This window comes from Charadrius vociferus, unplaced genomic scaffold (assembly GCF_000708025.1).
Source record: "Charadrius vociferus isolate BGI_N301 unplaced genomic scaffold, ASM70802v2 scaffold112, whole genome shotgun sequence".
Lineage (NCBI taxonomy): Eukaryota > Metazoa > Chordata > Aves > Charadriiformes > Charadriidae > Charadrius > Charadrius vociferus.
Genome location: NW_009647011.1, coordinates 618535 through 631923, shown reverse-complemented (window position 1 = coordinate 631923; position 13389 = coordinate 618535). Strand labels below are relative to the sequence as shown.

General features: G+C 37.8%; 1 protein-coding gene across 1 annotated transcript in view; it reads right to left on the bottom strand.

The window, feature by feature from the left end:
- MACROD2 (MACRO domain containing 2) overlaps nucleotides 1-13389 on the bottom strand; it is an 886475-nt gene that overhangs the window by 614774 nt on the left and 258312 nt on the right. The window contains exon 4 of the mRNA XM_009895432.1: nucleotides 333-449. Within this exon, the coding sequence (XP_009893734.1) occupies nucleotides 333-449 (117 nt within the window). The remainder of the gene's footprint in view (nucleotides 1-332; nucleotides 450-13389) is intronic.

The window sequence follows — 13389 nt, the reverse complement described above, 5'->3', positions numbered from 1 at the left end:
ATGTATATTTTGTTCGTACTTCACGAAGCGTTTCCAATTCTTTATTATGCATATGAAAGGGTATGTTTTAGCTCGCAAAAAACAAACATGAAAGATGCTTTATATTTTAGAGACATCTAGGTTTTCATCGGATAACACAGGTGAAATAATCGTTTAGAAAAGCCTGAATTGCTTTGAGGGGAAGACATTATTACAGAACATGCTTAATTAAGTCCCACTGCTAATTTTGTAAAAGGAATACCTTGTTGAATTAGACTACAGGGAAATAAAGCATGCATCCCAGCTCCACGTGCTTAAAACAAAAAGAAAACGCTGAGAAAGGGTTGACTTACATTTTGCAGGTAGGTCGTATCCACACGTAATCTTTGCTTGTCCAGTCTCACAGCCACTCAGGTTGCGACATTCGGCAACTAAGCAGGGCCCAGCAGCTCTGTGTATACAGCCATCCACTACAAAAGCAAACCCAGAAACTTTTGTTTATTAAAAGCCAGTCTTTATGCTGCCTTCACAAACATTTACTGCTCATTTTTACATTCACAGCACAGACCTACTGATCTATAAGTAGATATCCAAATATAGACATTTTTTTTCTGCCAGCATTAGTCAATGTGTTTATCAAAGAAATAATATTTAGTCAACTCCCTCTAAATGAAATCAGCTAGAAAAAGTAAGGCAAAATTAAAATGTCAATATTAAAAAAGGGTCTTAGGCAAGGCTCTAAGAAATTCTCACCACAAATGATGAAAACAAATTTGATCCCCAGCTAAATGCCGAACTCTCTTTTACTACACACCTCTCACACTTCTACAATTATGCAGATCATTTAATGTCACTGTCCTATTAATGCCTTATACAGAAATTCCAAGAAACAATGCTTATGGATTTGAAATACTAGCAATACCTTGTTTTGACCTATTTTCTTTTTTACATTTTTTAATTTTGCATTATTCATGCAATACTTCGGAGTTAATTAAACAATAATTACTAAAGGTTGCAATTGCAGCTAAGTATGCAAGAAAATTAGTAGAGTGCATAGATCTTACTACCCTCGGGAGCCAGAAAAAGAATAGTAGCAGCAGCAAAGAATAAAAAAAGGCTGCTGGCACAGCATTTCTGCCCTCACAACATGCAATCAAAGAAATCATTTACTGTAATTATGGCAAAAAGTTTAAGAAAAAGGAAACAAAACAAAAAAAGGGAAATATCGTGTGCATGAACATTTTAACTACAGTAAGACCCTAAGTCAGCAGCAATGATGAAGTTCAACTATGAGAAATAATCACCATATAAACTACAATATCAATTCAAAAAAGCTAAAATAAGCTAAAGTGTAAAGGCTAAACAAATACATTTGTATTGACATGAGAAAGGAAGATTCCGCATGTCTACCATTCAATATTTTATTTCAGATTTAACCAGTTCAAAGTTACAGCAGTTCCCAACAGCATGTTTGAAGCAATTAAACCACAAATTTTTGAAAAGCCAAGTGGAGATGAGTTTTCAAGCGATGTGTGAAATCTGTTCACAGCATAACCTGTGTATTTTTCTCCAGGCTAGCATAGCAAGATTTGGGCAATACAAGGCTTGGGCACTCAGCACACCTACCGACTATTCACTGCCCACCGGCATGCAGGGAGACCACGTAATTCTCTCACCCCAAGACGTTCTTTGAAGCTGGAACGGAAACAACGACTGGCCTTTCTGCATTAAGAGCATAGCTGGTTTTGCAAGCTGTTAAGTATTTCCCTGAAGCCACATAGCCCCAAGTGGAGGGGCGGACAACATCTTTATCTGAATGAAGCCACCTTCTATTAAGTGTTAAAAACTTGACTGCCTTTTTCGAGGTGTTCTATGCCAAAGTTAATATTCAGACGGCACAGTAAAATTGGATTAGCGACTCCTTGTAATACTCCAAACTCATCCTGGACACGGTGCCACTTATTTTTAAAATGTCCCTTTGAAATACTTTATATTAGACAGATAATTACAGAATCATGTAACGTTGCATTTTCCATGACAAAGTTTTCGTATTGAAAAGAATGTGGATGCCAAGCCACCAGTCATAAGCTCGCTGTGCACTGTCTATGCCAAGACGCCAAGTCTTCTTACTCTACCTTAGCTGAACTTTTGGTTTTAACCTACCCAAAATCTCTGCTCAACTGACTCCAAGATGCTAATGGAAGAATAATATTTTCTAACCTCGAGGGGAAAAAAGAATGCTTGAAATCTATCCTGTGCTCATAATATCCTATTTAATTATTTTAACTTAATTACTAAATGCTTTTCCAAACCAAGCAGGATAAGTAAACCAGTATGCGTTGAAACCTGAAGTATATTTTTATAAGCACCACCACCACTCTCTTTACCAACATTAATATTTCCTAGGACATTAACATAAAAACAGCACTGATGCTTAGGACTAGCACTTTCTGCACAATTCTTTACAGAGGAAGAATTCTTTCACCTCAGGAGTACTGGACAAGGCCTCAAGTCCCTGCACATTATTCCCTTGGCAGTGGATCAATCATTTCCACACCTGAGATCCTTCTTGCCCCTAACAAGTAGGCACCCTCCCTTGAGCAGTGTCTGCTCAATGATTTGTTCAGCTACCCTCTCAATGAACTCATCTGGATAAATCAACTCTTTTTCCCCAAACTCTTCCCCAAACTTTAACCCACGTCCAGCTCAGAGCAGAGCCAAACAACAGAACCAGCAAAAAGAAACCACTGCCTCTGGCAGGGAAGTGGAAACAGAGATTTGCCACTTCTAAATCTGCAACGTATTAACATCCCCAGTATGTTAACACAAGACATAGGCAGTCCCAGCTCCCCATCTATAAACCGTCTCATGATGGAAGAAGCATGCTCTTAATGCACATACAGCTACGATACCCACGGTCTATCACTAGTTTCCTGGAGCTGGTTCCACACAGGTCCATGTCCAGTCTTTATAATCGAAACAGCCTCCAGAAAGATGAAAACATAATTGAAAAAAATTATATTCTTAATGGAGGAAAATCAATTCTATCATAAGCAATTTTGACATATGACAAGGAAAATGGAAGACATCTGCCAAAACCAAACAAGTAGATGTGCATACTTCCCTTATAAGGGTGGCATAACAAAAAATGATTGAATACTCCAGACAGGCGTAGATGGGAACATAGACATTAGCATTTGATATACTTCAGTGACTGATGACATGGAAGAATGAAGGAGGGGGCTGACAACCACCAACAAAAAAACCCAAACAAACAAAAAAACCCACCAAAAACCCAATCACCAAACCACCCACAATTTTTTGAATAACCTCATTTTTCTATCATACTTTATTAAATACTTGAGCAGTGATGACCTCTGATCTACGTATACATTTTCCACTTAATATAACTAAATAAATCATGCTAGAAATATTCTGTTTCCAATAATATATACAATCCATAACAGAAGTTTGATAATTCTCAAAGCAAAAACTCAAGCAGAGAAATATCTTGCAAAATATGAGCACTCTGCATAACATAAAGAAAAAAAATTGGCAAAGGTAGAGTAGATTCGCAAATCTAAATGTGATACTTCAGCCTCTGCTAAAACATGTCTTAGCTGTATTAATGCAAAAAAAACATGGAACGGGCATGCACAAAACATTTGCGTGAGGCATTTTGTTTTCTGGGAGTGTGCACTGACTAGTAATGTAAGCGTACAGAGAAGTAACCATTGTTAACATGGAAACTTTGTGGAAATTACAGATAACAGCAACAACCTCAGGAGGGAAAAATGATGGCCAAAGATATATTGTTATTGTGTAGTAAGGAGGAAGAGATTTACATGATAATAATGGCATGCTGCCAAATTACTTTTATAGGAAAGTGAAGAATCTTTGATACATTGGTTTCAGATACTTCATCTGTATCGTCAGTTTGATATATAGATGCTCATCTGCATTTTTCAAAACAGGTTTGGAAAACGTTAAACCATATCCCACTGTTCCTTCCCTGGAATTTCTTTGTGCAACTGGCTGAAAAACCCAGGCCCTGATGGTCAAATCTGACTTGCGTCATGTGACAGTGATAAGGAATTATGCATTATCACTGTTTTGTACAACCAATGAAAAATGTCATTTTACTTCGAAGCTATCGCTCTGCTTCACTGTATGCCTTCTTTTCTACAAGCTGCCTTCCTGTCCAGGTTTATGCAAATCACATATATATACACTTTGGGTCATTGTACATACACAAGTGGTATGCCAGTTCACAGCTACGGGAAAGACGTGGGAAAATCCCACAGACAAAACTATCAGTCATAACTGACATGAAATCCCATCTCCGGTCTGCACGATGATTAATTGGCATTTATACGTACTGGTAACATTTGAAGATAGTAAAGACAGGGCTGCTAACCACCCTTATTGATACTGTGCTCCTCGAAATTCGAGTTTCATGCACATAAACCAAGATATTTCTAAGGATTTTTGACAGCCTTAATGCTACATAAGTCCTGCCTAGGGTGACCAAAACCCCACAGCATGGCCCCTCTTCTCTTCCCCTCCCAACAAGCAGGCTACCAGGCTGCCTGATGTTCCCCAAAACCTAACCTTGAGGTAAAATAAAATACTTTGAAAACGCACACAACACTTTTGCTTTCAGATGACTGCAAAGACTTTAACAGGTCGACTTGTCTTTTGAAATGTGATCCCCTTATTCACTGCACTCTCATGTGTGGAGAACCCATACAAATGGGGTCCACCAAGTCACCACGACTTGGCTGGATGAGCACACGAGAGAGGTTTCTTTGTTTTGAAGACCTGCATACATGAACTGTATTTTGAGGGCTGAAGAACGGCTCAAGGAGCTTGAGATTTAGCTCTAGAGTTCAAGTTGTTCATGCTTGCATAAAGCTATGAAAAGTACTACTCCAACATTATTTCATTAAAAATAATATTAGCAATCTCATTGCGTGCATCCATAAGTTTTAGGAGCCACTTGGGACAGCGCTTTGTTCTCCCAACAATTCAGCAGAAGCCGTTAATGAAGAAAAACTCTTTTCATAGCTACTGCAGTCAATGGTATTGGTTGCACAGAGAAGTCACCTGAAAATAATTGCTTAAAATACATGGACAAAATCAAGTATCAAAATGAAACTCCTAGACAAAATGACTAAATCTACTAAAACAATGTGATAAACAAAAATAGGGAAATCTTGGACGACACTGCACACCAAAGGATGCTAAAAGGTTAAATCCTTTCATATTTGATTTATTGTAAAGCAACTGTATTTGTTATCCAGAATCGAAGGGTTAAAGTTATATAGTAAAAACTAGCTAATTTACTTGTGTACAATATAGAATAAATCTATTTCTTATAGAAAATCTCTTAAAATTGCAAATGAAGCAAAAGCACAGGAAACACAGAATTAAGGGTATCATGGGATGCTGCTTAAAAAAAAAAAACAACAAAAAACCTCAGCAAAACTAGCCTTGCAGTGCAGATGGTAATAAAAAAGGGTAAGGTAATCAAACACCACAGCAAAAAAATATAAATTCCTCTGAGAAAAATAAGGTCCAAAGTTCTCTGGTGACCTTGTGTGCAAGTCTGGATAAATTGAAGTTACAAGGTAAACAACATATGCAGATTTCTCATGTTATATTTCAAGAATCTATATATTCTTTTTCCATGGTAATTCCTATTCTTTTCCAGATTTTCATTTCTCGTGTTCACTAGGAAATTCAGGAGATATACTTATTTAAGAAAGTTAACTGTGCCTGATTTATCTATGAAGTGGTACTGTTCTTCCACATGGCAAACGCCAGGAGTGAATAAAACCAGCAAAATGTCATTCTGTTGGACATATTGCGAGGGACACACAAGAGGAAGCTGGTTTGCCCAGACTGTAGCACACCTCTGGTATACATTCCCTCAATCCTTGTGGGACCTTTCAAAAATGCCCATTGCAAGGATGCGTGTGGAAACCGGAAAAAAAGGGAAAAACCGCAACCAAACACCCCCAGACCCACCCTCCACCCCCCCTCCAAAAACCGACTCCCAACCAAAAGCAACCTCGTTCTGCCAAACGGGTAAAGTACCTCCGGGAAGTTCATTGGAATCAAGTGCTGCCAAAGTTGCAACTGCACCTCTGAGACCGATGTCAAAGGGAAATAAATCCTGCCCAGCAAGAGACAACAGCTGCTCATCTAATGAACAAAGGTGGGGATCTTAAAAAGACTACAACACAGATGCCAGTCGGCCGCCGCTGCTGGAAACGGCAGTTTATATTACTGAGATGGCCTCTGCCATTGGGAAGTTTAATGAACTGAAGATTTTTAATCAATGCACTGGTTTATAGGCCTCCAACATAATTAATTTTAAATGCTTAGCATTTATACAGTACTTTCGGGCCAAGATCTCAAAGAGTTTAAAAGCACAATCTGATTTAGCCTTAAAACTCTCCATTTTAAAAACAAAAAGCACAGATGAACTATTAATTTTGAGATGGCTGTTTCACTGAATTAGGTTCACGTTTCATCACAGACAATCTAAATTTATAGTTCCTTAAATATTCTTATTTTCAGAAACTCTTAGTGCCTACACCTCAGTTAAATCAAGACAAAAATGAGAGTTTAAAGCCTTGATGCTTAAGCTACTGATTACCTAATGTGTCAATCCACATTCTCCGTATAGTGCCTATCCTTATTTAAGAATCAACATTTTGAGATTGTACGAGGGGCCCCATTGCAGCCAGAATAAAAATTCTGGCTCCTCCCAGCTCCAACCACTAACCCATGTTGCAGGATGAATTTAATGAAAAGTAGTAAGATGTAATAAAACCATTATTCCAGTACAACCTGCAAGGAACAAACCTATTCATAACAATGGCACATGTAAGCCTTATTGTAAAGCCACACATGGGAAACTTGTATCTTAGAATATTGTTTAGCTAAAATCCTCCAAAGTTAGCATTAAAAACCACCAGTTACTGCCTGCTATGGTGAAAAGTGTTGGAAATTAAATTTTAAAACCAACTGGTTAAGAGAAGGCTGCCCTTAATCTGGACGCTGTTCACATTCCAGCATAACGAAAGCAGCTGAAAGATCCAACATAATCAATGCCCGTGCTATAAACTGGCTAAAAGACATATGGAAATAAAGAAGTCAACCATGATTCAAAATAAAGCTCACTTACCCACGGACCTGTTAAAAGTTCTACAGTTCTAAAGTGTTTTACATTTATTGCACACAACCAATCATTCTCACTTTGACAAAAACACAAAACAATAGTAAACTCACAAATTTTGGCAGATTTTTTTATTTTAATCAAATATCTTGGGATATCAGAAACTCATATTAAAAATTTATGAAAAGCCAAGTAAAAGTTGCTGTGTCACGTTAGCTATGATGATTGGTAAATTACTTCCATAAAGAACTAAGCAATAAAGAAAGCGTTTGTTTTATCTCACACTTAGGACATCAACTTTCTTAGTCTCCGAGTGCTCCACTCTGATTTTGTAGAGTTATAATGTCAATAGGATTCACACATTTGTCAGCCCACTCAAGCAGCATAAGGACTCAGAGAAACATGGGTCTGATAAACCTGTCTGAATGTCACACTTTTGGCAGGAAAAAAAGAACTAGGAAAGGCTCCAAGAGTGTTTTCCCAGTTTTTCCCAGTCCAAAATGCTGACATTAAGGCATGTGTGAAGGAACCGTTCACTTCCTTTTAATTGTGTTAGTGTTGAGACACCTGACACACCACACTCCCCTACAGATGGAAATGAGACAGCTAAGCCTTAAATACCTCACTGCAGCAAGCAGAAAAAATGCATGTTGTTGTTTATTGCAAAGTGAAGCCATAAACTGAAGTCTGGTGAAATTTCAGGCTATTCTACGCTGTTGAATCAAACTCGGCTCGTGTTTATCTCAACTTGCTCTCCCAGCGTCCCAAACTGACTATTAAGAAGCTGCAAGTTTTTTTAATGTGGTATCACTCTGATAGAAATGGGTTTGGTGACTCCAGAATCCTTTCCTCAGCCGCCTGGGCAGTCACAGGTCCTCATTTCCAGCTGGATACTGCACAGATTGGAAGGACAAAAAGTCTTAACTATAGTTCATTGCTAGGATGCCTACTTTGTCCTGGACTCCCATTCATGTTACTGTGCTATTATTACAGGACTCTTCTTCTTCATCAAGAAAACGACTCTGAAGTCCAGCTTCATGCATCATAGCCTCTTCCTACACCTACTAAAAAAATAAAAAGTGTGTGGAACACATTAAGACCACGTGAAAAAATTTACAGCCGTGTCCCTCTGAAAAGGCAGGAAATGGGGAGGGTTAGTCACACTCTCTGCACTACCCAGTTTAGGGATACAAATAAAATTCTATTAGTTAAGCTTTAACCTACCATTTCAGGTTTTCCACCACCTTAAACTTAAATGATGTAAATGTTTAGGAAGATGACACCAGAACTTGTTTTTTCCCACTTTCACAGCCCTTTGCAAATTAGGCTCTGCTTAACACTTATTTCTAATTCCACACAGAAAAGTCAATTCCCACCTTCACCTGGACCAAGCTGCCAGCTTTCAGCTCCTCACTTCTTTTTTTTAAACAAGCACCTTTGTGCTTTCTCCCTCAAGCACAGGAGAAACTCACGGTAAATATCCACATTATTGTTTCTGAAATCTCACTGAAACTCTCTTTTGCCACAATGGCTATTAAGCTATTGATGACGTTAGGCTACTACCTTCATATCAATCTCTGTCTAGTGCACAGAACTACAGAGCCCACTTTTCCTCCTGCACTGTTTGGAAACATTAAGTTAAACTCTGAGAAGCAGCAAAGAAATGTATCTAAACCAATAAAAAACATGCCTGAATGGGCTTAAAAGAAGAGGTCAAGATCAGAGAAATAAATTACCAGTGCTTCCACAGAATACTCTTCCAATGGCAACTCACAAGCCTGAGCAAAATGTCTCTTCTGTATCACCCTGGACATGCTTTTTCCTTGGGTTTTTTTTTTGTGAGCACTCTGTGAGAGCATCCCAGACTCATACAAGCATTTGGATTTCTATCTGCCAATTTTATGTAGTCCTCTGTGTAATGTGGACAGCACCATTAGCAAGGAAATAAATACTGCAGATTATTCTGAGTAAAAGCATGCTGCTAACCTAGAAAAAGAGAACGAAAATAGAAAAACTACTTCAAAGTTTGTAAGGAAGTTGTTTGCTTGGGTTTTTTCCCCATTTACAACACACACAGACAAGAACTTCCTCTCTGTTGTTCAATAACAATTTTTCTTGCGTTTTTTGGTAATACATCTTCTCCTCCTCTGTAGGTTTCAGCACTTTAGGGCTCCGCATGAAAAGCCAGGAGACTGCAATGGCGTGCTCCGTTACTTGAAAACGTTTCAAAAATACTAAGTGCAGGGGCCAGTCACGACAGATGAATGGTATTAAGCCAGAACAGGTATTTGCATATTTGGAGTACAGTTATTAAGCAGTCATCACACAGTGATTATACATATTTATTCACTATGATCAGCTAGCAGTTGTCAGGCACAGGTCAAGGATTTAGACAGAGCAGGGTACCAAGTAATAATTGTAAAATGACTGTGTAAAAGGGAGCCTTAGAACTGTGGTGCATCCTCACAGGCCAACAGGCTGTTGGCATGTCATTTCTAAGAGTGTTAAAGGTATATTAAAAATAAATTTTAAAAAAATGTTGAAAGTTAACCAATTTTTCCCCACTGAAATGCAAGCGGATGTGATCTAAGATCTTCTCTTCTCAGAGAACATGGAAGCAAAGGCATTCCCACATGGGTCTTTGTGGATTTGAAGCCTGAAGGCTTCTGTAGCAAAATACGACGTCTAACTAAATATAACCAAACCAGACATGGGAGAATGTGATGTTTCTCTTTAGCTATAGGGAGCACCAATCACCAGAACACTATACATCACTGCTAGAATAAAAGTATACATTAAAGCTTTTGAGAACACTTGGGAGAAGACACTGAGCCTGAGCCAGATGAAGGAGATGTATGATGCAAGGCGAATAGCTCCACTTCCCTGAAAAATCTTGCAAAACATGGGCAGGTCTGCCAAGAAAAAGCTTTTGTGACTTATGACTGCAAATATTACACCCTAAACACATTTTATAAGCAATTTGTTAGTTTTCAAGTGTCATCTCCTCCCTTCCTCTCTAACCCATACGGGTTCAGCTTGACTATGCGACAGCACTGAATCGTCATGCAGGTTTAAGTGATGCATTATCTATGAGAGAGAGAAGATGAAGAAAGTCACAGAAGAAAGGTTAGTTACAGAAGCAAAGTATGTCCAGTTCTGCGCATACTTCAAAAGGGACATAGAAAAGCACAGGGATTGGAGGAACTCTGAATTAGGGCAGCAGCTGGAAGATACAAAAGGAATAAGACTAAGTATCAACAAGGAGATGTTCTCTTGCTTGCAGTAAGGCTTAACAGGCGATAGGAATAGTAGGAATTAATTACTGAGTAGCGGCTGGTTTTCTTATTTCCTGGACCATTTTCACTTGTGCTAATTTACTTTTATCGTGAACCACTGAAGGGAGAAAACTTGGTTGAGATACTTCTCAGCCTGCAATCACAGAAACATCCTCTCAATTTGGAGTGCTGTTTCAAGCCAGATTAATTAACAGTATTAATTATACAAAAATTGCATTGCAATAGGTAAATCCAATTGAACACATAACAATGTATTCAAATGGAATAAATACAAGGGAAGAAAAAGGTAAACACTAGATTAACTGGAAAATGATGTATGAACATGGTTCTTTCAGAAAGTGTTTTAACATAAGCCTGAGAACTAATTACCCATAAAAAGTCTCAAATATTCTTTTCTTTTGTTGAGAGGCTGTGACAAATCATACGTGCAACGCAGCTAAGACAAATGCTTGCCAAAAGATAACTTAAAAGATCTAGGACACAATCAACATTCAGCAATGTTGAAACGCCAAATGTTTTCCAGCAGCACGCACAAAATATCACATACGCCAAGTACGATTTCCCCTATAAAACCAGCATCATTTCCTGCTACAGACTCATACTGCAAACCAAATAGAGACAAAAAGTATTTACCCTAATATGTCAGACTGCACTGCAGAATCTGACAAAACTATAAAAATATTAGAGGTATCAGCACAACCTTCACACATAATTAACTGTATATGGAGTAAAGGGTATTAACTGTATATGCAGTAAGCTGCCATCATCAGATCCTACCTTCCTTTTCCACTCCTGGACAGATTGCCTCTGACAGTGAAGTTCTCTTTCCAAGGTAAATAGAAGAGCATTATACTGACCTAAGATTGTCAAATATATTCATAATGATCAAGTGGAATTTAAGTGACTGCATAACCATGGACAAAAAGAAAAGGAATAAAACCTCTTGAGCGTTTATTTATTTATTTATTTAAGGTCAGAAGATAAAACAAGATAATGGAAAGAGCGTTACATAAAAAATGCCTTCGACATTGCCCGCTGTACTTGGGGGGTTTTTTGCAGCATAATCACTTTGGATAAAAATTTTAAAAAGGAGAAGGACACAAAGCCGGATAACAGCAAGTGATCTTTAGAGTTATTGGAAGACTCAGAACCCAAAGGTTGCAGGGAGAACTTCTCCGAGCTGTTCACCATCCAGCCCTCCACAGGGCCATACCCCAACGGCCTGTTTAATCAAGTCCCACACAAGCTTTTTTAACCTACAAGAAAGGTAAGCCTGTAATTAATGAACTTATTACTTATCTGAGCTGGCTGCAACTCTCCTTATGCTCTGTGAGTTGTGGGAAGTGAAATTAAAGTACTAAGCACAGCCTAAAATTACAATCTAATAGTTTTCGAGTAAGAAACAAGACATCCCACTCAGATAGCTATATTTACCAGTTCGGTAATTCTGGTAATTCCCTTCCAAATAACTTTATGTTTGTCCTAAAACACTATTAAAAGAGAGATAAGGAACAGAAGAACTAAAAAGCTGGTTAATCTGTGCAGCATCATTATGTATTATTTAGTTTAATATCTTCTTGTAGTAAATACAAAATCATTATGTGCCATTTTCTTCAAGAGAACATTGTAGTAAATTTGGTGTTGCAACAGAACCATTAAAGTATAATAGTGTACACAGAAAAATTCTACTGATTAGCAAGCAAAAATATGTAATTATAGCCACAGTGTGGGACTCAGTTGGCTGGTGTTTTATTGCATACTGCTTTGTAAGACTACTTTGCTGCCAAAACTAATGAGAAAAATACTGAGTTGTTACTTCCAGTTGTACTAGAGGTTTTTGTCTTGATTTTATTGACATTTATAAAGTGATCATCACATGTAACAAACAAGCCACAGTGCCAACACTGTGAGATGCAGTCTACAGTAATTAACAAGTAAACAGCATCAATTCCATAGCAGTGTTCCACAGATACATAATGTATTAACTGAATTTTTAAGAGCTAATTCTGAACAATAATTTACCCAAAGCGTCTCAAGTTCTCTGCAGTTTGAGCAGTATTAACGAAATAATACAAGAGCACCGAGACGTGACTTTAAAAGGAAAAAGCAGCTCAACATTACCCCATAAATGTTGCAGTAAACATATTCAAATGTGCATATGTCAATAGATAAAAATACAGTTTTTAAAGAAAACACATATGATCATAAGTAAAAAGATTGAACAATATATATCCTATGATATTTGGTATTATACTTAAGGCTCCAGATTTTCCTTTCCAGCTCTCATTGGAAGAGGGGTGGAGGTGGGGGTGGAGTATATTTCTAGCATGGTACAAAAAGGATGGAAAGTTCCAGTTTAAAAAGCTCTGAGAGAAAGAAAAATAACAGAAAGTTCATCTGTTTCTGAAAAGTTACGTCAGAAGCTTTAAGCCGGACTCATTACATTTACTGGTTTTTTTAACCATACGTAGTTCATACCTAAAATGAAGCCTGATATCATTAGAAAGAAGTAATCATTCTAACATGCCAAACAATAAAGTGAGAGGACATGTAATGCTGGCTGAAGATACTGAAGCTCCAAAGACTGTATCAGTGACGGATCTGGGGCCTAAATTCCACTTCCAAATCAGCATCCTTTCTGGAAATATTTACAGAAGAGAAGCTTTACCCATATTTAAAAAAAAAACAAAAAACACCAACAAACAACAAACCAACAGCTTATGCCAATGGTGTCAAATGCAGAATAAATTTCAACATAATTCTTAATATTTCTACCCGCTGTCAGAAAGCGTACTTTCAAATATAGCTTTGCCTGCCTACTTTCATATTATTCAAAGGCCTGCGAATAGAAAGTCGTAACAGGATTATGAGAAGAAACTACAGTGAATTTGGCAAGGAAGCTCGGAGAGGCATTGTGAACTGCTATCT